This window comes from Coturnix japonica, chromosome 14 (assembly GCF_054131305.1).
Source record: "Coturnix japonica strain WE chromosome 14, WE-NBRP24, whole genome shotgun sequence".
NCBI classification, from domain to species: Eukaryota; Metazoa; Chordata; class Aves; order Galliformes; family Phasianidae; genus Coturnix; species Coturnix japonica.
In genome coordinates this window covers 6,797,623-6,821,472 of record NC_140676.1, presented here as the reverse complement: position 1 = coordinate 6,821,472, position 23,850 = coordinate 6,797,623, and the positions used below count along the sequence as shown (strand labels likewise).

The 23,850-nt window shown below is 53.6% G+C and overlaps 1 protein-coding gene and 1 long non-coding RNA gene across 2 annotated transcripts; both read right to left on the bottom strand.

Moving 5' to 3' along the window:
* Positions 1 to 6,997: 6,997 nt before the first annotated feature.
* Positions 6,998 to 9,552, bottom strand: AEN (apoptosis enhancing nuclease). The gene is made up of 4 exons (XM_015873097.3): positions 9,516 to 9,552; positions 8,586 to 9,193; positions 7,995 to 8,195; positions 6,998 to 7,657 (listed from the first exon to the last, which is right to left on the bottom strand). Exons 2-4 carry the CDS (start codon positions 9,189 to 9,191, stop codon positions 7,457 to 7,459), a joined length of 1,008 nt encoding a protein of 335 aa, XP_015728583.2. The 5' UTR covers positions 9,192 to 9,193; positions 9,516 to 9,552; the 3' UTR covers positions 6,998 to 7,456.
* Positions 9,553 to 12,823: 3,271 nt separating this feature from the next.
* Positions 12,824 to 21,166, bottom strand: LOC146758443 (uncharacterized). The gene is made up of 2 exons (XR_014934309.1): positions 20,852 to 21,166; positions 12,824 to 14,539 (listed from the first exon to the last, which is right to left on the bottom strand). It is a non-coding gene; the product is annotated as an uncharacterized LOC146758443 (long non-coding RNA).
* Between the last annotated feature and the right edge of the window lie 2,684 nt (positions 21,167 to 23,850).

Sequence of the window (23,850 nt, the reverse complement as noted above, 5' to 3'; positions counted from 1 at the left end):
GGCTCACACTGCATGGAGACACATGGCTGGGCTATGGCTTGTCCCAGGGTGCAGCCAGCCCTCAGTAAGCCAGAAAGAGCCCAGGGATGACAGAAGGAGCTCTCTCTCCCCATCTGACTACGGCTTTTGTGAGTCAGGTCATGTTTGCATAAACTGGACCTGGTTGCTAGCAGCAGGTTTTCCTGCCCATAACCACCATGCCTTTTAAGGCTTCTCACTGTGCCATAATGGGGATTATTATTGGCAGCTCTGCCTCTGCCTTACTGTGGGCACATCCTGGATGGAGCAGCCAGTATGTGATAACACCAGGGAATAGGATTATTTGGGCAATTTTTCTCCTTTTGACAGCACTTGAACGAGAAGAGATTCCAGTAAGAGAAATTACTGGCAGAATGGACACGGAAAGAGTGATTTTTAAGCAAATACTGGAGAGTGAGAGATTCATCCAGAAATCTGACTCGTGTCCCATCAGAGAAAAAAGTGCTACTCCGACACCACAGATATCCTCCAGTCCCACACTTAGGGAGCAGAGGAGTTCAAGTAACTCACTTCAAATAAACACACTTCACAGAAGGCTCTGTTTTCTTTTCAACCAGCGGACAAGGAGAAGAGGCAAAAGTCTTCAGCAACCTCTTGGGCCGACAGGTTTCTCCGTGTCCCTACAGAGTGAAGGGAAGATATCCTCCAACATACCTCATATCCAGACGTACAAGGCTCAGCTCTGAAGTTCTGCCCCTGTTTATTGACTTAATTTACCCTAAGAGCTCATTGAGTTTGGAAAAACCCTCTCTGCAGTGCCCACGGCAGACCCTTTGGGTGAGCCCACAGCATGGAGCTTGTGGAAGACAGTTGACCTCATTGGGCTGGTCTGACCTAAAGCAGCACACTCCAGCTAGAAAGAGCAGGGATTACTTCCAATTCTGAAATGCCTATTGCTCTTGTTATGGTGCTCAGATTCACCTTCTTGGGGTAAAGAAAGTGAATGGCCAGAGCCAGGCAGCACAGCTGACATCTCACTGCTTACAGTAGGGAAGTGTGGCTGCCAGGGAATGAGTGCTGGGAAAGGTGGGGCCTTGGAGGAAGGAAGGCAGAATGCTGGGCATCCGTCTGCTGGAAAAGCAGTGTCAGAGCAACAAAAGAAAATCCAGACGTTGCACTTGCATGGCAACAGGTCAGCAAACTGCAGGCAGCCCCACCCTAGCAGCCTAGCATTTCCCTTGCTGTTTGCCTGTTAGCCAGCAAGTTCTGCAGCTGGCTGCTCTGGAGGAAGATTCAGCCCCTCTGATATGCAGCTACCTGTAGCTGGCAAATCACCGCTGCAGGGCTGTGAATGCTGCTGTGCTCTGAGTGCTATAGCAGTGCTGCTTGTGCTACTGCTGCCTCTGCACCTGGGAAAGCCCCATAGAGCTGCAGCTGAGACAAACTTACTCCCACTACTGCACTCCATATATCAGCCCAGCTGGGCTGCGTTGCCTCAGAAAACTCAAGGCGAGGAGGTTTGTGGGACAAATCCACTGTGAGGCAGATTGCAGCATCCCCAGCAGAAGCAAGCCAAATGAATTTCAGCTATTCCTGGAATTTCTGCTATTTTGATGAGCAGCTGTGTCCTGCAGCAGGCACTCAGTGCACGGGGCTGAAGGGAGGCAGGCTGAGAGCCCAGTGTGGAAACAGAGAAGGAACAGCAGGGAGGAGAGACCAAGCCTGGCCCCATCCTACAGCATCCTACACACCTAATGGTCACCTTGTCCCCCTGTCAGGGCTTAGAATCACAGAACCACATTTGAGCTGGAAGGGACCATTATAGGCAACCTAGTCCAAGCCCTCTGCAATTAACAGGGACAGTTAACAGTTGATCAGGTGCTCAGAGCCTGGTCCAGGGCTTCTGCAAGGTCCCTCTAAAACACATACCAAGAGCACCCCTTCCCACTGCAAAGCTGTACATCTCACTCTGGGGACTGCTGGAGCTGCCTCGGTGCCGCAGCAGTGTGTGCATGGCCACAGGCACGTAAGCTTGGTGGCTCAACAGAAGAGACAGTGCTCTGCAAGGGGTGGAACAGGCAAAGAACCGATCAGTCCCCTTCCAGGTTTGCAGCGGTGTAATAAAAGTCCCTGTGTCCTGCATGCCAGGGAGGTCCAGGGGAGGGGGAAGAGGGCGAAAGTGAATTAAATGGCCCTTTCAGGAGCAGAGAGAGCACTTGGTCCTCTCTCATCCATTTAGTGCAGATGCTGTTGAAGTCTTCCCCATCTTAACAGCCAGCAGAGCTTGGCTTGCATTGTCCTTTGCAGACACCGTGCAGCCCCAGAGGAAAGCTGGCAGAGAGGAGAGGGGCAGGAGGGGAAGGGTTGTGCTGTGGGTTCACAGCAGTTCACAGCAGACACACAGGATGAATCTGGGAGCACAGCATGTCCTGCACACAGGGACAAGCGAGCACCTCGCCCTGGGATGGCACACGGTGTTCAGACCAGCACTGTGTGCTTCTGTATGTACTCCAGAACATCTGTGAATAGGGTCAGCTCCCCTGAGCATCCTGCGATGCCCCAGGTGCACCTCTGAGTGCTTACAGCTCTCCATGCCAGCACTGTACCCATACCATCAACACACAGCACAGCTTGCAGCCATGGCTATGCCCAAATATCTCAAGAACATGAGCATCCCTGAGCAAACACATTCCCAGTTCAAGCTTCCACCTGTCTCCGAGAAGGAAAAATCCTTTTTGTTTAAGGATTTGGGCAACAGGGGAGGGAAGAGAAGTAGTTTTTATTAAGCTCCAGGTATACGAGCAGTACCTGTAAAGTCAGGGAAAATCACACTGAAGTGCTGCAGAGGTGAGGAGTGCTGGAAACACCTTTAAAGAGAAAAAAAAAATCTCCTCTGATTATGAAGACTTAAAAGAAAGCTATTCCTTAAACAGTTGGCAGCAGCAGCCCAGGGTCAGCAATGCCTCTACCTGGGGCCACATGAACTAAGAACGTTAATTGAGCCTCCTGGGTATGTAAGCCTCTTATCTACTTACACACAGCGCATTTTCTGAGCTGGGAAAAAAATGAGATTATTAGTTATTTTTAATGAACAGCAGCAGGACGTGCGTGCTCACCTGCTCCTCGCTGTGTGATGCTTCCTCTGTGTCTCTCTTTAAAGCAGTGGGGATAGGAGCCACAATTTGAAAGGGATGTGGGTGTCTGGGTAGGGACAGCTGTTGTTCATCCTGTAGGGGCTGAGGGTGCTTTCAAAGCTGTGGTTCAGAGCCTTAATCCCACAGGTGCTTTCAGTGCCTCAGATCTGCCGCCTCAAAGCTGTCGTGCAGGGCTCTCCCTGCATCAGATGGGAATGTTCCATGGCCCTCAGCTTCTGGAAGGGACCCATAAAAGCCATCTGGTCCAGCTCCCCTGCACTGAACAGGGATATCTACAGGTGATCAGGTGCTCAGTGCTTCCTTCTTGCTGGGAAAGGCTTCTGCCTTGCCTAGAAACACTGGGAGTGTTGCTGAGAAGCAAAGAAAAGCAGCAGTGAGGAGGCTTCCTTCCAAACTTACATACGATTACAGAATCCCCATTGACCCCTTCATATGATCACGTTCCTTTGACTGATGAATTCCTGAATTCATGCCTTGTTAAACATCTCTTGCACTTGGGAAATCTGTCCAAGCGCATCAAATCCAGGTGGGTTCTGATATCCTGTAGCCCATCAGTGAGAACTCACCAGCAGAAGCAGGCAGGTAGAGAGGCTTGTTTTTCTGCTCTGAGTTTTCTCTCCTGAGCTACAGCCCAACACGGAGAGCACATTCATGCCAAAGGCAGCACGCGCTGCAAACACAACCCTTTATCATCCTTTACAAGAGGATGCTGTGAGATGACACGAAGATAGATGACAGGACGCTTGGTTCTCCCTGACACTGTGCTTAAGGGATAACCACGGGCTTTTATTTGCTGGGCTGTAGTCAGGGAGTGTTGCTGCCCTTGAGGATGAGACAGTGGGAAAGGATGTGTCCTGTACCAGATGTGTGACAGGCTCGTGTGCTTCCGAGGCCGGGTATCAATTAACCACAAGCAGCATCCCCGATAGAGGGACCTGGGCTTTTTAAGGTTGGGAGTTTTGAAGCTCGTGACCTTCCCCAGACCCATCCTCGCGGTGCTGCCCCACGCGTGGTCCGGCTGGGACATCGTCAGCCCGAGGGCACCACCTAGTGAACGGCGGCACTGAGCGCACCCGAGACGGGCAGGAGTGGAGCAAAGCCGGGGGTATCCTCCGGGGGGGCTCAGCCCAGAAGACAGGAGCACATTTTCGCTTTCCTCGCTCTCCAGTCCGGTTATTTTCCAGCTCACCCCGTTGGCGATGAGGGCATGGTTGGGCTGCGTGATCTCAGCAGCTTTTTCCAACCTTAATGATTCTATGTTTCTATGATGCCCAGCCCCATCATACACTTATAGGAACCTTCGCTGCGTTCCATCCATCACACAGCACACTACTGTTAACCCGTGCTCAGAACAGGGTCTTACTGCCCTCCAAGCACTAACACTTGCTGCTCTGCCCTGTGCTGGATGGCCTTGGGAAGACAACAACATTTTGCTGTTATCTAGTTTGGAGAAAGAAACAAATGTATGGTGGCTCATGTACGAGTTATTTTGTGAGGGGATCTCAGACAGGAGAGCTCCTGATGCTCTCTGCCCTTCCCATGATGATGGCCACGACCTCCAGGCAGCTCCAACCCCCCCTTTTGACTCAGAAAATCGAGCACTCTAACATCTGCACACGAGGTGAGCAGGGATGGGGAACTGCAGGCTAAAGGATGGTGCAGAGCTTAAAGCATCTCGTCATCTACTACCAGCAGAGAAATCACTGCGCCTCATTCAGAGCTACGCCTATTGCCAATGGGGCCTCGCTGGGAGCCCGCTGCACTACTGGGAAGGTTTCTTCCTATCACTATGTGTGCTGTACCCACAGCAAACCCACCCCATACACCCCACAGCTCCACTGTGTGGGATCAGGGTTGCAGGATCGGGGCGCTGGCTGCCCGTTGTGATGGGGCACAGGGAGCAGTGCCGTCTCCTTTTCCTCTGCAGCGAGTCGCTGAGCTGAAGTGGCTTGTTTTTCATCAGGGAACAGCTGTTGCTAGGCCACACTTGTCCCTGCATTGGCAGGGAAGGGATTTTGCAGCCAATAGGCACCGGCGCACCCCTCCCGCAGCTCAGTGCTAAGCGACCCGCAGATGTGCCTATTCATTGCTGGATCGCACCTATTTGCCTCTTCCGGCCAGGTAGGTTAATAGGGCTCTGGAGATGTTAATTTAGAACAGGCAGCAAGCTTTCTGCCCTCTAATTCCCACTGCGCGTGGAGAGGAGGGTGATGCTGGTGCTCGGGGTGCAGGCAGAATGGTGCAGAATGGTTCCCCTTTTTTGCAAAGCAGCTTAGTTTCCAATTAATGGCTGCAAATGGGGCAGATCATCTGCGAGTCCCCACAGCAAAGCAGCCCCAGCACGAACAGCCCTTGGACAGGGGTTGTTCTTTGGTACCTGCATCGCTCCATGCATGACCACACTTGGGGACCATGACCACATTGGGGACTACGATTTGCTGTATGGACTGTGATAGGAACCCCTGGAGGTCTCCTGCTCAAAGTGCTGTTGTGTAACACCCACCCTACGAGCATCCCATGGCCATGCAGAAGGAGCAGAGCCCAAGGTGCAGCCTCCAGCATCTCCAGCCACACAGCCAACACAAGGCAGAGGCGCCCCAGCTTCAAGAGCTGCAAAGCCCCCAACCAAAACCACCAAAACCATGCAGGAAATGGGGCAACCCACCCTAGATTCAATGTTGGAGGGTCCCTGATGACGAGCACCATTCAGCTGGATGGCGGGGAATGGAGGGCTCGATAACAGCGGCTCCAATTGCTGTCTGCTGCTCGGGGAGAAGCTGTTGCTAGACAGAAGAAAAAGCCGTCGCCATCAGCTCCCATTGGCTCAGCCCCACTCCAATGACAAGCTTATCAGTTACCTGCTCCTGCAGCCGCCTGAAAAGAACTCATTTGACAATGTTTTTCCTCTGATAAAGAAACCCTGAGTTCCCATTGCTGGATTCGTGGGCTCGTGTTAATCATTATTCAGGGTCGTGGAGACAACAGACAGCTTTTCTGCCCAGTCTCGACTTGTCACGAAACGTAACATCAACAAGGAGCTGCATAGAGTTGGCTCCTGCTCTGCTTTGCTCTGCTCTGCCTTCCCAAGGAGGCTCAGCACCACCGTTGGTGGCACAGCACAGCACAGCATCTACCAGCAGCTCCCTGACATCCAGGTGAATATTCACAAACATCTGTGAAACTCCTGATTAAGTCCTGATGGGTTCACTGGGCGGAAAAAAAAGGAACATTGCCATTCATGTTACTCTGAGCAAACCCCATGTCAGCAGCTCCATCCTATCAGCCACCCCAGGGTTTGCTTTCTCATCTGGATCTCCCCCAAAGGACCTGCAGGGATTCTCCCCCATCACATCAATGCAGTTGTGCATTGGGTACTCACAGGCTTCCCAGCACAACATGATGTTTTCAGCCCTTCTAAGCCAATGTAAATCCATCCCAACCCCCCCAGTTTGTGTCCCATGGTCTCTTTGGAATCACAGCACAAAAGCGATGCTTGCACAGGGGCTGCACTGCTGCATTCAGATATTGGTTGACACTTTAGAAATGTTCTTCCGATCGTGTTTGGGTTTTAATTGCTCCTGTCTCTTCCCTGTGCTGACTGACTGCTGTGCAGGATGAGTCACAGCTGATAACACCCAGCCTGCCACCCTGGTGCCACCAGACAGGACCTAGAGACAGCTGGGTGTGCTGGTTGATCCCATTGCAATGTCCTTGTGATGTATTGGAGCAGAGGGGAACCATCCCCATGGAACCAAGCACCAGGACTTGTCTATCCCAGCCACCATCAGGCCCCCAAAGAGCCAGTCAGGTGAGCTTGAAGTGCTGGAACACAGCACTCGATCACACCAACACACATGGAAAGCTTTTGCAATAATCATTTTTAATCCAGAATTGGACCAATATGACAAAGTGCATTCTAAGCCGTTTGTCCACAGGATATAGAAACTGATTATAGACCTGGATTTCCTTTACAGGCTTCACTGTGCAAAGAATCCAGGGAGGAAAATGGTGGTGTAACATCAGCCCCAGATGCTCTGCAGCAATCAGGCAGCAGCACAACAGGTCTGAACTGCTGTCACAGGGCCACAATGTGCAGCATGGACCACAGACCCTTCAGATAAACCACTCGCCTCAGCCCTCCCACTATTAGCAGCAAGATGATACCAGGGAGGGCAAACCTTGGAGGGCATCAGGTGCCCTAAGAGCCCCATTCCACCTCTGTGCTCCTCCAGGGTGGCACCAGGACCCCACGTGTCCCTCCACACCTCAGAGGTGAAGGCACAGGGATGTCCCCAACACTATGGACAGAGCGCAGTCCCTGGTCACAGGGTGCCCACCATCAGGTCCTGGGGCCAGTACTGGTCATCCATGTACTGGTGGCTGTCGGTGACGGGGTCTGTGGGGCTGGGGGGTCGGGGGGGTTGGCTGAGAGCCAGTTCTGCCTCCCATGGCACCTCCACCAGTCTGTACAGCTCCATGGCCGTCTGCGCATCCTCCACTGATGAATGCCCTGTGCAGCCCACCTGAATGAAGGGGAGAAGCACCGTTAGGGAAAGGGGCTGTCAAAAATAACCCACAGCACTTAGAGTCATAGAACAAAACATCATCACAGAATATCCCATGTTGGAAGGGATCATAAAGACCATCGAGTCTAACTCTTGGCTTGTCTTAAGAACAAGAATTGAGGCTTTGGATGCAACACTGGACAGATCTAGCAGGTGAGAGTATCTCTTCATATCTCTTCACCAAGGGATGTATGCAACTGTCTCTGCCTCCCCACACCAACACAGGGCCAGGCTGGCCGTATAAACTTGTACAAACTGGGACTCTCCACCTCCCCGCAAGGTCTGTGGGACTCACCTGGATCTTCTTCTGCAGCAGGTGTCTGGCCAGGCTCTTAAGAGAAGCATTGGCCCCAGGGGGCAGCCCGGCCCTCTGGTTGAGCAGTGGGATACGACTGGTGTCCCGTGTCCTCTCCTTTGGGTGGAAGTACTTCAGGGCCTGGAAGTCGTTGTGGATGGCGTGCCCAACCACAATCTTGTCCTTCAGGATCTTCAAGATCTGGAAGCATCAGACGGGTCAGATGAAGCACTTTATAGAATAAACCACTTTGCACCCAGGTTTACTTTTTCAGTTTCCAAGGAGTGAGAAGCAACGAGTGAGTCCCATTACTGAGCTCATGTTCTTCTCAGAAAGAGCAGTGATACATTGGCACAGCTGCCCAGGGAGGTGGTGGAGTCACCAGCCCTGGAGGTGTTACAGGACAGTGGGGATGGGACACTGAGGGATGTGGTTAGTGGGCATAGGGGGGAGTGGTTTGGGGTGGACTGGGTGATCTTAGTGAACGCTTCCAACCTTAATGACTCTATGAAATCACACAGCAGACTCACTGTGCAAGGCTGTCACAAACCCAACTGTCAGCCCTTAACTCTCGCAGTGCCAGGACCTCACCTCCTCCTGTGCAGCACGGAAGGGGATGGCGCTCTCCATGTGCCTCTTGGTGATGCCGCTCCAGCGGGTACGAAAGTCCACGATGGGCAGCAAGGGCAGGACGTATTTGTCATAGATGACATCCCCGTCATAGCTGACGATGGAGCAGCGTGCCAGCTCGCTCTGCCTGCCCCCGGGTCCTGTGCCCACCATCTCACAGTCCATAGCCACATACTTCTTAGAACGTGGGAGGCACGGCTGGATGGCTGTGATGCTGTTACCTGTGGACGTCCCAGAGCAGCGGCCCATAGTGCCATCTAGGGAGGCAGATGGTGACACAGAGAGCCCCGGCCTGGAGACCTTCGAGCCACGTGTTGTCACACTGCTGAGCCCACCCGGGGGTCCCTGCGTGCCCACCCGTCGGTGTGGTCTCAGCAGCCCCCTCCTCTCCAGCAGCGCCCTCCGCTCCATGAAGCGCTGGTGTTTCCGGCTCCTCTTCTTGCTGCCAGGACCCTGCGGTGTCATTTTGGGGCTGGGAGGTCCTGCAGGACCGTGGGTGCGCTTTGGGATGGGCACAGAAGCTTTGGGGGGCAGCAATACCGTCATCTGGCCTTTTCCTGGAGCCATATCTGCGGGCAGCACAGAGCAGTGAGTGCCCTGAACCCCCAGAATAGGGCCTGCTCCCTAATTACACTAAGTCCCGTTTCCATTCACACTGTCCCTCCCTGACCCAATGGGGTCCTTGTTACAGCACAACCCCCAATGCCCTGTTTGCCTATTGCCAGGCCCCTACCCTCCTCATTACCCAACCCCAAGCCCCTATCCGCCCCTTTAGCCAATCCCAGACCGTTGTCAGCCCCATTTCCCATACCCATACCCATACCCATACCCATACCCATACCCATACCCATACCCATATCCCCCCCTATTCCCGGCCTATATCCCCCTCACCCTCCGCAGCCCGGCACAGCTCCCACGTGTCCGTCCCGGAAGTAGCCGCTTTCACATGCCCGGACAAGTTCTGACGTGGCCACGCCCCCTCTTCTTTCCTATTGGTTGTGCATGAAGATTGATTTGTAAAGGGGCGGTGTGATTGGTGCGTCACCACGAAGGGGCGGGGCTAACGCCTCCCGCTAATATGGCGGCGTGGCGTGAGTGTAATGCGGATGCTTTGCCTGTAGGGCGCCTATAGGGTCCTGCGGCTATAAGGTGCTTTGATGCCCCATTCTGGTGGTGCATCAGATGAGACCCTGGCATCTGGGTGCCATGCAATGCACAGCAGGGGATTGCAACTTGACTTTAGAGCCCCTTCTAACCCAACCCTGTGCTTCATTTTGGTTATAGGGTGCCCTATATGTACCCTGACCATAGGGCTGTAGTGCAGGGAGCTGCTGGTGGGGATGGTATCAGAGCTGTGATGTGGGACACACATCCTTGGGGTTCCCATTCACATTCCCAGTGTTGGGTGAATAGGGCAGCTCCATCTGCAGCCGCAGTGTTGTTTCAGACCGACCTCTCGTTGCTTTGCTCTGGGTTTGCACCAAAGCAACGTCCGAGGTGATCAGAAGTGGGAGATGGATCCAGGAGCAGCCCAACCACCGTCCTCATCCTCACCGTGGGGCTGGGGAGGCTCTTGAAGCGCCGCAGGGACCGTGCGCCCTAAGGCAGACTGTGACTTGTTGTGGTGGGATGAGCCATACAACAACAAAATCACTAGTCTTCCACAGGGCATCGCGGCCATCATCATCCCATCACCGCCATGCAGATGTCAGCCACCGTCGTGGGGATGCAGGGTGAGTGTCCTCACCCTCTGCTCTGCCTCCTTTCTTCTCTGTTCTGCCTGGTTGGAAAGGTAAAATTGAAACCACCATTTAATTTTTTCTTGTGTGTTCATGGCTTGGAGCTCCTGGGCTCTCTCAGCTCTGTGTTCACCCCATAGCACTGTATGCTCTGCTGCTGGATCCCTTGTTGAGGCTGGAGCACTGGGATCCCTGTCAGTGGGGTGGCTGATGGGATATCACTGTTGTATACAGGGGCCACTCAGCCTTATTTTCCCCCAGTATCACCATCCATCTCTGCAGTCTATGCTCAGCCAGCCCCTTCCCAGGCTCTGTGCTTTGCAGGGTGTGTGTGCTTTGCCCTCTTTGCTCACACAGGAGCCTTGGTGATAGTACGAGGGGCATTTGGAGAGGAGAAGAAAAGCATTTCTCTTCTGGTTTTACAGGTCAGCAGGTGAATAGCAGCAACCTTTGTCTCCATCCAAGTCAGAATATTCAGGATTGCTTCAAATTGGACTGTGTGAATGCCCCTCCAGTCCCACTGACCATGGCTTAGCAGAGGACTGTACTCTCCCCACAGCGCAGAGGGAGGAAGAGTTACAGAGGGACAAAAAGGACTGTCCGATGAAAGGGAGAATATGGGAAGCCAGGTGGGAAGGAGATGCCAAGGGGAGCTCCCTTGGAGAAGCGTGGTGTGGGGCACAGTGCTGGGTGTCGCAGTGCTGTGGTGTGTGCAGAGCATGCCGGAGCCCAGGGACGTTTCTGCAGCATTTGTGCTATTGGAAATAATAACAAAATCAGTAAAACTCGGGGCGGATCACGGAGTGAATAACAGGGTGAATGTGCAGGATGAATAATGTACGAGGCTGGCCCTGCTCCAAGCCTGGGCTCAGACTGAGTGCCGGGTGGCTGTGCCCCCCTCCTGCCCTTGCAAGAAGAGCCTTTGGGTCATTCTTTGGGCACGGTGTCTGCCCCTGGCTGTCCCTGCCCATGCCTGCGGAGCTTTCTACAGAGATATGGATCCCTTTGGGAGGATTTCAGTGATTTATGTCTAACGTGGGGCTCTGCAGAGAGTGCCCATGGGTGGTGTAGGCTGACAGATGTGTTTGTCCTCCGTCCTCCCCTGTCCCCAGTTGTGTCCCTGCCCATGTGTGGTGGCTGTAGGCACAGGGATGGGATGTTTGGGATGGGAGCTGAGCGCACGCCAAGTCCCTGCACTGGGAGGCGGCAGCAGCAGCCAATTAATGTGATCATGTGTATGAATGCGGATCAGCAATTCCAGGTGAAGTCCCCGAGCGTCGTGCTGAGATGAACAAAGCTGCTCACCCGGCCAGGACCCCTGCCAGCACCAGTACATCCCTGCTGTGACTCCAAAATGTCTCATTTCCCAATCCCAACCGCAGCGCATCTCCATTTCTCCTATTAACCACCTGCGTGCTGCTGGCTGTCCCCATTCCCTGCTTCCTCCCTGGGGTTGGGGACATCTTATGACCATGGGGACAGCGGGTGGGGAGCTCGGGGTGATGCTGCTATGGGGCCATGGGGCAGCAGGGAAGCAAACCCAACCCACCCTGCTTTGCTGGCTCACCCCCAGGAGAGCAGTAAGCAATTAGGGACTGCACGGAGGCTTCATTATAGCTCTGTCATGGCCTCGTTTGATGAGACATTTTATTGCCAAACTTATTAAAAGTGAAACGTGCAGTTTCTGCGCAGCAATTTCCTGTCTGTGGCGATAAGCTGGGCTGTGCCTGCTGTGTAATAAACTGTTATTTTTATGTATGGCCCCGGCTGGGGTGGCGGGGAGGAGAGAAGGCTTGTCTAGTGTTAATTGCAATGGTTAATGAGATCTATTTTGGGACTTAGGCACAAGGTGGTGCTGCCCTCCCCTGCCATCGCTCTGCGGCTGTGGTGCCTCCAGTGACTTTGTGCTCTGGGTTTGGGGATAGGCTCAGATTCCCCCTTTCTCACCCTTTCTCCTCTTCCTCCCCAAAAAAGCTGGGCCTGGCCATCTAGGCACACCCAGCCCCAAACCCTTAACTAGAAGTTAGAGAATAACAGAATGGCTTAGGGCTGCCCAGAGCCCCATCCAACCTGACACTGAGCACCTCTAGGGATGGGGCACCAACAGCTCTGGGCAAGTCACACATCTGCTGTGAACCCCCCCTGATGTGCATTGAGTTGTCCTATGTAGAGCCAGGAGTTGGACTCGATGATCCCTGTAGTTCCCTTCCAACCTGGGATATACTATGATTCTATGATTCTACCCCATGCTTTTTGCATGGATGAGCAAGGAGGTGCTCCTAGAGGGGACGTGGCTCACAATCCCAGTATCCCCTATGCTGCAGCACTGATCCTACCTGTGTACCCCAGCATCCCCATTGCATCCCCCATACCCCATACATAGGACTGCTCTTCCTAAATTGCAACACCTGACAAATGTCATCTTGCTCTGTCAGAAACAAAATGTCCTCTCCAGGTGCATCTGTTTAATTACATCTTTTTAATACGTTCTGAATGGGAACTTTTCTTTAAGATGGAACGTATCAAATTAGACTTACAAAAATCCTGATTATTATTATTACTTTTTTTCGTAGCTGGCCAAAGAAACCCATTGAATTCAATCTGGGGCCACTCCACTTTTCCTGATAAACAATTTGTCAGGAAAAATTCCCTCTTGGCTCAGGGAGCCACGCGAGTTACTTGTCAGCAACCAGAGCCCTGTTGGGTGTTTCCCATCTGACTTCTTAACAGCAGCTTTATTGGTCTGGGAATTAATGATGGAAAATGCGATACTTGCTATTCATTGCAGCCATCCAAAATGCCACTCATCTCATCAGGCTGCAGAAGCAAAGTAAAGCACTCTCAAGGCTCCCACGTCCCTGTGTGCCACCGCCATGCAGCGGCGTCACCCCAATTTGCTCCCTGAGGTTGGGAGACCACACCAGGTTCCCTGTCCCCATCCCTGTCCTTGATCCCTTCCCAGCCCCTCACTGGGTGAACTCCCTCCATCACCAGCCCCGGCCCTCGTTAATTTGTATTGCAGCGTGTGTTGCGGGCTGACGTGTAATTAGAGCTCCTGAAGCCTGTCTCATGCTGTAATTGCCATGACAGGGGCCACAGCATATCCGCTTGTTAATTAGTAAACCACAATATCCCGGGGGCTCATTGAGAGCTGCCTTAATTGTATTTCAGCTGGAACAGAGGGATAATTACCCTTCGCTAGCACTGCCACTTTTTAATACTTTAGAAATAAATAAATAAATAAATATGAAGAAAAAACCCAAACTGAGCTCCTCTTCCTCCTGCCAGCCTCTTCCTCACCCTCTGGAGCACCCTGACCTGGCTTTGCTGCATCCTTCAAAGCAACCTGACCTGAGTTTCCTTTACCTGCGTTGGGCCATGTGTGGGCTGGATGTCACCAACCAGCGTTGTTTTCAGTGCAGAAGCTTCAGGAGGATCCAGGCAATGGGATTCCTCAAATAATAGAAGCATTATCTCCGTTCTTCAGTGTGAAGGGTGTCCCGTAGGGTGCGGAGGTGCTGGGGCTCAGCACTACAGTCAGCTCTTGGTTGGTCCAGGGTTTGGGGAAGGTGAATCTGGGGAGCGATGTTACCACTCAGCATCCATCCTTTTCCTTCTGCTTCTCCTCCAGCCAACACAAAGAGCTTGGCACCAGCAGTCTGGCAAATTTGTGCTGTTAAAAAAGTCATATAATGGGCAACCAACCTCTGGGAGACGGTGTGTGAATTGGTTGAAATAACAGGCCTGGCTCTCTCTCCTGGGAAGCTTCATGGAGGTCAGCCTTGAAGAAAAGAGCGGTACAGCAGCTCCGAGCATTAGCAAGAAGAAATAACTGAAGCAGAGAGACTTGAACGTAATTACAGGCTAAGAGCTGTGATGGGAACTCAGCGACCTGAGCCCATCTTCTGGACTTCAGTGCAATCAACAGATTGACACCACCAGCTCGTGAAGGCTGGTTTCTGGAAGCCGTGTGATGGTGCTGAATGCCAGAGCAGGTGGAGAAGCAGCACAGGTGGCTGTTCCATAGGCTGGAGCTGGGAAAGGGTCTCAAATGCCACGGAAGAAGCAGATGGAGGCAACCACTGGAACGCTCCGTGCTTAATTGAGGGCACCTTCAAGGGTGAGCACAAGGTGGCTGCCCAACACCGGGATGCTCTGCCGCTGCCATGTGAGTCGCTGTCATTAGAACCAGGAGTGGAGTTTATAGCTGAGTAACCACAACAACTTTGCACAAATTAAACAGCATACTGCAGGTTAATTAGATTTCTTACTGCTGCCTCAATTAACTTAGCCCTGTCATCTGCTGTAAGAAGTGGATGGAGACCCTTTGAAATTCACGGGCTCTATCGCTGGAAGATGGGAATGGCCAAACCTCTCCCTGGGCAACCACAACTGTGAGTGGTGTGTGTTTGCATGGATGGGCGATGCCATCTTCTGTGCCTGGAAACCCCTTTGTGTGACAGGGGAGAACAACACGAGATGCACTTGTCCTCTGCCAGCATAGTTACCAAGGAGGATTTCCCCTCTGGTGTTGTCAAACTCCCCTTGTCATAAGGCAGTCTTTAAAAAGAAAAAGCAACAACAACAACAACAAAAAAAACATATCTGGAGGAAAAGTCTTCCTTTTTATTTTTTAAATCATTCCACACAACGCTGTGTGAATGCAGATAAATAAAAGGGCCCCCTATGAAAACATCTGAGAGCTGCTGGTTTGTATTTTTAAACCAATTTCCTTCGACTGTGTCAGAGGCTGTTTTGTGTTTGCTCGACAATTATGTGGCTAATGAGGACAGCCACAGCTACATTAGGCAGGATTAGGAAGAATAAGGCTACAAATGCTTCAGTGCTTAAGACAACCACTGACTAATGGGGGGTAGGAGGGCATGCCCCTGGGGTGGGCAGCTCCTCGCAGAGCTTCTTGTGCTGCTTGGTTGGGCAGGAGGGATGGGGAAGAGCAGGAGTGACAAGGGGGGCTTCTTGTCCCGTTTGCTGAGGGGTGGCCATTCCTGTGGGATAGGAGGAAGCTCAATGCCCTCCTCATAGGGAGAGCTTCATTGCATGGCCGGGAGAGAGGTGTAAGGCTGGAAGAGACTGTACTGAATGCTCATAAGCCAACCCAAAAAATGAGCAGCTGTGGTTGTATCGAGAGCCCTGCTTCTCTGACAGCATCGTGGGTTGGATGTGTTCATCACAAGAGAAGATAACTGGAGGCACCTCTCCCTGCCAGCAGTACTGGAGAGCGCAGCTCTGCAGAAGGGTTGAGGTGGCACAACTCCTGCTCTTCCTCCCTCTCTTTATGTTGCTGTTGTGATGCCTATTGCTGATTCTCCAGCTGCTTCTTTGGTCCCGGTGCTTGGTCTCATTGCCATGATCCCACAGTCTGTAGGGTTGAACTAGTCCTCCAACTAAGGAGAAGTACCTGCAGCTCATGGAGACCCCACAGAGACCCCAATCCCTGGGCACAGGGCTCTTTTCACCATCTGCAGACCATGGTGCCCTGAGGGCCATGCTTGCCCCTACCTTGTCCCCAGTGTGGCCTCAGTGCCTGTGAACTGAGTTCCTGAAGAAGATGGCACGGGTGCTGAAGAACCTCCCCTGAGTACAGCAACTGAGTCGCACTCCAGCAGACTAATTTATGCCCTAATTGGTGTGGAAACGAATGCCAGAAAGCACTGGAATATCGAGAAGTGAAGCTCTCCATCTTGGCTTCCTTCAGGGAAATGGTCTTAATTAAGAGCCTGTCTTGCAAAGAGAGATAATTTCCAGCTCTGTGTTGTGGTAGGAGCCAGGATGAAGGTTGCAGCTGATACCATCTTCTCCTCTCTGGATCCACTTGGCTGTTGCACAGTGAGGGCAAAGCTGGGTGCAGGTACCTCAAACAACTTCATCTTCTGCCCAGCACTGTGCATCCCATGGGCTTGGGCTCCTTCCTCACCCAGTGCTCTACAGGACATCCCTATCACCCTTATAGCTGCATTAGGGCTCCCAAAGAACCTGTTTGTCCTCTGTACATCAGGTCCCATCACCAGCAGCTCCCATCATAAGAGGCTGCACCGGCTGCACAAGACCATTGTAGCAGCCCAAGCCACACCGGCTATGGCGTTGACTTCGTGCCTACAATCTCCACCAATATTTGCACTGAGGTTGTGCAAACTTCACGCCATTCATTGACAGCCCTCGGGCTGCAGCGGGGCTTTTCCTTGGTGTGTTTGCTTTAGTTCCCTGCTGTATTTGCTCTGGGTAAGCAGTGGTTTCCCTCTCCCCATGGCGCCTAGCCGCCTTCCAGCCTCAGCACCACTGGTCCCATCACCGCTGCCTGCAGAGCACGGCTGGCACAGAGACACCCCAGCCCCTTCCCCATGGCCCCGCTGTGCACAGCTGTTCCCTTAGAAATAGCTGTTGCCATGGTTTTTCCAAAGAAAACACATCTCCCCCCACACCCCCCTCCCCGTTCCCCACCGCCACCGCTCCCCACCGCCTTAACCTTGTGACAGCAGCAATGACGCCGCTCCCGCAGAAAGGCCACTTGGTGTAGCCATGGTAACAATTAGCTTTCTCTTGCTTTTCCCTCGGGTGATGGGTGCAAGGCAGACCCGTGGCTGTTTTCCTGCAGTGGGAGCTGCCCCCAGCCCCACATTGGAGCATCTTAGCTGTGTCCCTCGCTTGGACACATGGACATCCATCGGTCTTAGATGCTATGGGCATGCCCTATGCAAGTTCTAAACATCTCCATGGGGTTCCACCAACCACTGGAGGAGCTGAATGCTAGGAGATGGGCAAAAACACCTCCTGAGTATGGGAGAAGGAAGGAGGGAGAAGGATGGAAGGGGGCTCAAAGGGAAGGAGCATTGCAAGGGAAGGCTGGGAGCTGGCCAGGATTTTGGTCATCCATTCGGCCCAGGGTAGGATGCATGCTCCAATTCGGTGCCTCCAAGCAGTGGTTGGGTAAACATGGTACAGAGCTGCTCCCCGTGTGTAGCAGAGTCACAGCTGCTGACTGCAGCAACTAAAATAAGCGTTTCCCTGCTTTTTATTCCTCTGAGCCTGGCATAGCCCACTCAGCCCCAGGAGCAGAGCTGGAGTCTATTCTTAGCCCTGCAGAGCCTCGCAGAGATGGGAGGGGGAGGGAGTCTCTGCATGGAAAGGGGACCACCGTTTTAATACCATCCTATCCCCAGAGCTTGGCCTGATCCCAGGGAGGCGCTGAGGTCCATAGGATGCTGCATTTGGCCAAGGAGGATTTGGGAAGAAAGCACAAGCGGGGATACCCCAGCACAACTCTCAGCATTGCTGCAGGATTCGGCATCCCCAAGGAGCAGCTGCAGTGCAGGAGGTTTTCAGAGGGTGCTCGTGCAAAGCTGCTTTTCTTCCCACTGAAACAGGCACGGAAGGAATCAGCGGAGCTCAGCTAACAGCTGACTTTACCCCCAGGAAGGGAGATTTAAGGGGAGTTTTGCACAGCCCTCACTGAGAGTCACCCCTCTGCTCAGACACAGCCAAGAGATGTTTTTGTCCATCCTGACCCTCCCCAGTGATTTCAACGTGTGCTGCAGCCCATGGCACTTGGGGACCACTGCCAGCATCGTGTCATCCCCCAGCATCACACGTACATCACTGAAATGTGGGGTGATGTGGGATGACTCCGTGCACACAGTGCACACAGCTGGCCAAATACACTCCAACCATCATCCATGGGGACAACCCTGGGGACTGGAACAAGGATGGAGACGAGGCAGGGATGGGGACAAGGCAGGGATGCAGGCAGTGCTGGAGGAGAAGAAGCCCCAGCTCCATAGCAACAGGTACTCGCCGCGTAATGGAGTCCTTTCCGCTCGGCCTCCGCAGCCGCCAGCCTTATTCGCATGGCCATAAATAATTCAATTTTCTCATTCACACACATGAATGCTGCGGGCCGGGGCTCCGGGTGCACTCAGCCTCCATCTGTCCAGGGGAGAAGGGGGAGGCAGGGCTCGATAATAGACTCCGGTGTTTGTTTAACATGGATGAGTGTGGGCAGATGGCCCGGGGATGGGGAGGAGGTGGGGCATGCTCTGTGGTATCCCTAAAGTCCCCAGGTTTAGCCCAGTTCCTTGTAATAGGTGAGGAGGTGAGGAGAGCAGGGACAAGTTCTGGTGCATCCAAATCAGCATCTCTATTAGAAACAAGCATGTTTGGGCTGGAAGGGGGCTAGGTGCATTTGGATTGCCTTTGGAACATCCCACTGGGGAAATGTCCTAAGGGTCTGAAATGAAGGATCTAGATCAGGGTCAGCCCTACACCTGGTGGTTTGGGTGCAGGAGCTGCTCCTGACATGAGATATTGTGTCTGGAGATGGTGCTGGCCACGCAATGGGAGGTGATCTGTGCCACAGCTGCAGTTCTGCACCATGTCCTGCTCTTTGAGCAGGCAGCCCCAACCCCTGCCTCGGGCACAGAGTAACAGCCCTAGAGAAGGAGAGTAGCCCAGCAATGAGTGAGCTCCATACCACCCTCTCCCAGTGAGCATGGGGAGGCCTGATGAGAGAAAACAATATAATTAGTGGGGTTAATAGGCTGTGGGGGGCTGAGATGTGAGGGACACTCATCATTGCCATCACCATCTGCAGGTTTAGCATCACCTGGCCCAATGCGTGCCACAAAAACGTGGGTTAAGAGATGAGACCATGCAACGACATCACTATTGGCCACCCACACTCTGGGGTCCCTGTGCAGGAGTGGTGTCTGCAGGAGGAGGTGGTGGGATGGAACTGGCTGACACGCGGATGTGCTGAGTGCTGCCACGTATTTGGGTACAGCACGTGTGTACGGATGTGTGTTTGGGTGTGCTCACACACAGGCATTGCACAAATTCTCTTTGGGTTGCACTTGGAATGGGCTCTTGCAGATAGCAGCAGTTCTGGCCAGCCTGCACTCCACCACTTTCCTTGCCTGTTGTGTTTCCCCTACTTGCTCCATGTATCCATCTAGGCAGACCACGGTTCTTTTCAGCTCAGCTCTGCACAGTAATGATTATGTCCACACAGAACATGCCCTATGCATGATCCCAAGTCTCCCTCAGGCATCCCAGCATCATAGGGTGATCAACCAGGCAGGTCAGTGCCCCCTCTGTGCTGCTCGGCACACTGGGAGTACAGGCATGGGCTGCATCATGCCACCCCCTTCCTCTTATGCATGGGGGTTCCCCAGGGGTTTTGTCCTTCCCTGCATGGTGCATCTGTGTACTCCACTATGGGATGGCCAGCTGTGCAAACACTGTGGTGCCATGCCTTGGGGTTGCCACTCAGTTTCTATCTACCCAACAATTGGTATCACCTTCTGCTCCAAACCCAGGCCCAGCCCAAGCTCTCACCATCTTCTACCATCTCTTACCTGCATCCCAGGATGCAGGGAGCCAGCTTCTCTCTGTGGGGCTCGTCCTTGGATTTGATCCCATTTCTCAAGACTGGACTGCAGAATCACATGGCCCCATTCCTACCCCACATAGTTCCCATCCCTTCCTGCCTGGATGTCTGCTGAAGGCTACATAGGCAGCCTTGTGTAGGGCTGCTCACAGAATTTGTCCCATTGGCTCGCTCCCATTATGAGGCTGCTGGCTCTTTGGTGGTGGGGTCCAATGCAGCCCCCATGGACTTAGTATATGGGGACCTGCAAAAGCCCTTGATGGGAGCTACTGAAGAACAGGACAACTGCATGGTCCCCACTGGGTTATATCCTATGGGAAGGGGTGAACCCTTCCTATCCCTGATAGTAGACATGCCGATCTCCATGCACACATCTCCATTCCGAGCTGCTCCCAGACCCTTTTCCTACACCAATCTCTGCCTGCACACCCAAATGACACTGAAATCTACCAGAATGATGGCACTTACCTGCTGCTCACCCTGTTGGGGCTTGGGGGGACTGTAGGACAGACACTGGGGACTGGTCCTTGCCCCTCAGCTGGTGGGCAGCCCCTCTCTCCCTGCTCCTTTGCCACTCACCGTGGCTCCTGCAGCACCCACCACCACCCAGCAGCACCCTGTCTGGGTACATGGCATTGAATGGGGTGTACTGGGGATGAGGAGATGCCACATTGGAGACACCCAGTTCCCCCATGAAGGTGGCATACAAGGAGGATGGGTGCCTAGACGAGGGGGTGGGAGATGAATTCAATGGTGCTCTGGCAAAGCTGGAGTGGAGGTGGTGGGATCCTGCTGAGCCCACCGCTGCCCAAAGCAGAAGCATCCCAGCACTTGATGCCAACAGGGCTCTGCCCCCACAGTGGGAACCCGTTGTCCCAGGGGTTGCCTCATCTTCTGGAATCATCCCCATGCCCTCCCCAGAGGCAGCAAGAGCATCCTCAGGGTTGGATTGCAGCAGGTGCCCGGCGCTGGGTGTCCCCACCACCTCCCCATGGTGGAACAGAGCGATCCCTTTGTCAGAACCGGGGCTGCAGGGAGTGGATGCAGAGAGGCAGGAGGGACTGTGGGGCCACGGAGCGCAGCCTTACCTTGTTGGGGGGGGGTTCCACTGCGGTGGTGGGAGGTCGGCACCGGCATGGGCACGGAGCGGCTCGGAAAGCCCCGGCACCGCGGGGGAGCTGTACGGGATATGGGGACAGGTGGGATGCAATGGGATGGGACGGGGTGGATGGGATGCGGTAGGATGGGATGGATGGATGGGTGGATGGATGGAGTGATGGGTGGGTGGGTGAGACGCTGGATGGAGAGATGGATGGATGGGTGGGTGGTCGGGGGGCTGCAGGTTCCCCCAGTCGCAGGTGTGCAGACAATAGCCAGGGCTCCTGTTGCAGCTGCCGACTGTCTCTTTAAACCCCTCACCAGCCCACAGGTGGCCCTGTCACCACCGTGGTCATCCATTACGTCATCGGGAGGGAGGGATGGAGAGGAGGAGGAAGGGGGGGGGAAGAGAAGCGCGATCCCCCTCCAAAGCAAAAGTCCCCGAGCGCCCATGGCAACAGATTGCAAATGTCACTGCGCATCAGCGGGAGGGGCCGTCACCCACGGGTGGCACAGCGGGGACGGGGCTGTCACCCACGGGTGGCACAGGGCGCTCCATGCCCGGGGTCCTGCATGTGTAAAGGTCGGGAGAGTTTGGGAAGGTGCTGGGGGTGCTGATCGGGCGCTGGCAGCGGGCTGGGGGGATTGATGGGGGCTGATGGCAGGCGGTGGTCCCAGCATCGTCCTGCGAGCCTGGTGGTTCTGGAAAGGGTCGAAACAGGAGCCAGGGAGCTCTGACGGGGACCTAGCTGTTCCATTTTATTACAATGGGTGCCTGAATGCCCATGTAAATCTGTAAATATGAATGAATTCTCTCCCCAGGCCCCGGGGCAGAAATAAATATTGAGTTAGATATTATTTTATTTTATTATTATTTTTTTTTTTTAGCTTGGAAAAATGAGAGACATTGCAGACAGGGTTCATATCTCAGGGCTGCCCCTTTGGCTGCATCCTCACCCCAACCGTGTCCCCAACCGAAGCTTGCTGCTCCTTGGGGCACACAGGATGCTTTGCCTGAGGGAAAGCCCCACAGAAGCTGCTCCTTTCTGAGAGCAAGGAAAACACCACTGGAGATTTCACCCGTAAGAACCCCCCCCATATCAAATGGACAGAGAAACACCTCCAGAAGGGATTTCCCTGTGGTTCCCAAAGCACCCAGCACCTCTTCTACTGTACATGGGTGCCTGCAGCCGTGCACGTTTGGAAAGAGCACCGTATGAGAGGGCACAGCCTCAAACAGGGCTACCTGCACCAGGTTTGCTCTCTGCAAAGCCTAGAGGTTTGTTTTTCTCTCCTCCATCAGCACAGCGTGGATGAGAGGGGGGGCCACGAGAGGGGAAAGCGATGTGCAGGATCTGGAGAGGGTCTTCGTTCCCTGAGAGCATCCAGGTGAGGAGATGGCCGGGGCTGCGTGAGGCAGGGTGGGAGCAGTGTGTCCTTCCTTTCCTTCTTCAGTCCTCAGCCCCACTGATCCCACAGCACTTGGTACACAGCAGCAGAAAGGTTCTTGCTTCAGTAAACCACCCAAAACATCCCAAATGAGCTCTGCTTATTGTTTTTTAAGCCCCCATGCTTAGCTATGGGGATGGATGGGAAATATCTGTGCAGCACTGGGGCTCATCCCAAGGGATCTGTGATGGGAACATAGACACATTTGAGGTTTTGAGGTGGAACAGGATGGTTTGTTCCATCAACAGTGGGAGCTGATGCTGTCAGCCATCAGAAAGGGCAGATGATGTGCAGCTGGGAGCAGAACTTCAGGTTGTGCCTGAGATCCATTGGGCTGTGCTGGGAATGGCACTATCACCTTTCCCAGCAGCAAATGGGATGGCTCAGAGCAAAGCTTTGTGCAGGCTTCTGTCTGCAACGCTCACCTGCTTTCTTTGGGTGCTTTCCACCAAAACCTCCCCCCAGTCCACCTTAGAGCCACCTGCAGCTGTAGGATGGACAAAACCCTTCCTAAAAGAAGAGCAAACCAACCCAATTCCAGCCAATTGCATCCCATCTGAACCCACTGAGCATCCCACCCAGCTCCCTACTCCCAGCCCTCCAGCCTCACTGAGTTTTCTTAAATCCCAGCAGCAAACCCCGGCAGACAAATGAAAACAAAACTGTTCCCACAAAGGTCTGCTGCCCTGAGCCACAACACGGGGCTGGCCACGGCAATGGAGTTATTAGCTCAGGAGCTCTGATTGCTGCTGTGTTAATGGCTCTTTTGTCCGTTGAACTGCCTGTCTGTGTGTGTGCTGGGCGGTTATTTTCCTGCCAGCTGCCATGTGGTTGGATGCTCTTTGGTATTTAGTTTTATCCTATTAAGGTGGATCTCAATTAATTACACGGGGGGGGGGAGGGAAACAAAGAGAAGCGCTGAAGCCATTCATTTTCAGCTTGTCATCGTGTCTCCTGCTGTGGAAAACCACAGGGAAATGGGCACGGACCCCCAGGCCCATAGAGTGGGTCCTTTCCTCATGATCCCATAGGGGATGCAGGGTGCCTCCTTCCCACACACATATATGGGGGCACAAGGTGAGTGCTGGGGTTGTATAGGGGTTATAAAGGTCCCCACTGACCTGGCACCTAACTGCCACCCCCATTGGGGTGATGTCCCAAGAGCTTTGTGGGGATGGCAATGTCACTCAGTGCTTTATGGGACTGAGGCCCTTCACCCAGGGCTGGCTGCAGCACAGTGACCAGTGTGGGTGAGCACGTCCCCAGCAGGTTTATGGGCTCAGTTAGGCAGGTTTATGGGTGTGTAGACTTATAGGAGCGCAGGAGGGATGTAGGCTGATAGGGCCACAGGGATGTAGTTCTGAAGGGGTGGAGGATGGGTGCAGGTTTATGGGGGTGTGTGATTATGGGTTTCAGGATAGGTGTAGGGCTGTAGTGATGCCTGTTTATGGGTGTGCAGGGTTATAGAGATGCATGCTATAGGGATGCAGCATTTGTGCAGGTTTTTAAGGGTGAGGGGCTACAGGGCTATAGCAGTGCA

Excerpts from the sequence above, each read along its gene's own strand:
- AEN (XM_015873097.3), bottom strand. The coding sequence starts at position 9,191 with ATGGCTCCAGGAAAAGGCCAGATGACGGTATTGCTGCCCCCCAAAGCT. Across the intron at positions 8,196-8,585 it reads TCCGTGCTGCACAGGAGGAG|ATCTTGAAGATCCTGAAGGA; the intron begins GTGAGGTCCTGG and ends TGATGCTTCCAG. Across the intron at positions 7,658-7,994 it reads TGCTGCAGAAGAAGATCCAG|GTGGGCTGCACAGGGCATTC; the intron begins GTGAGTCCCACA and ends CCCTTCATTCAG.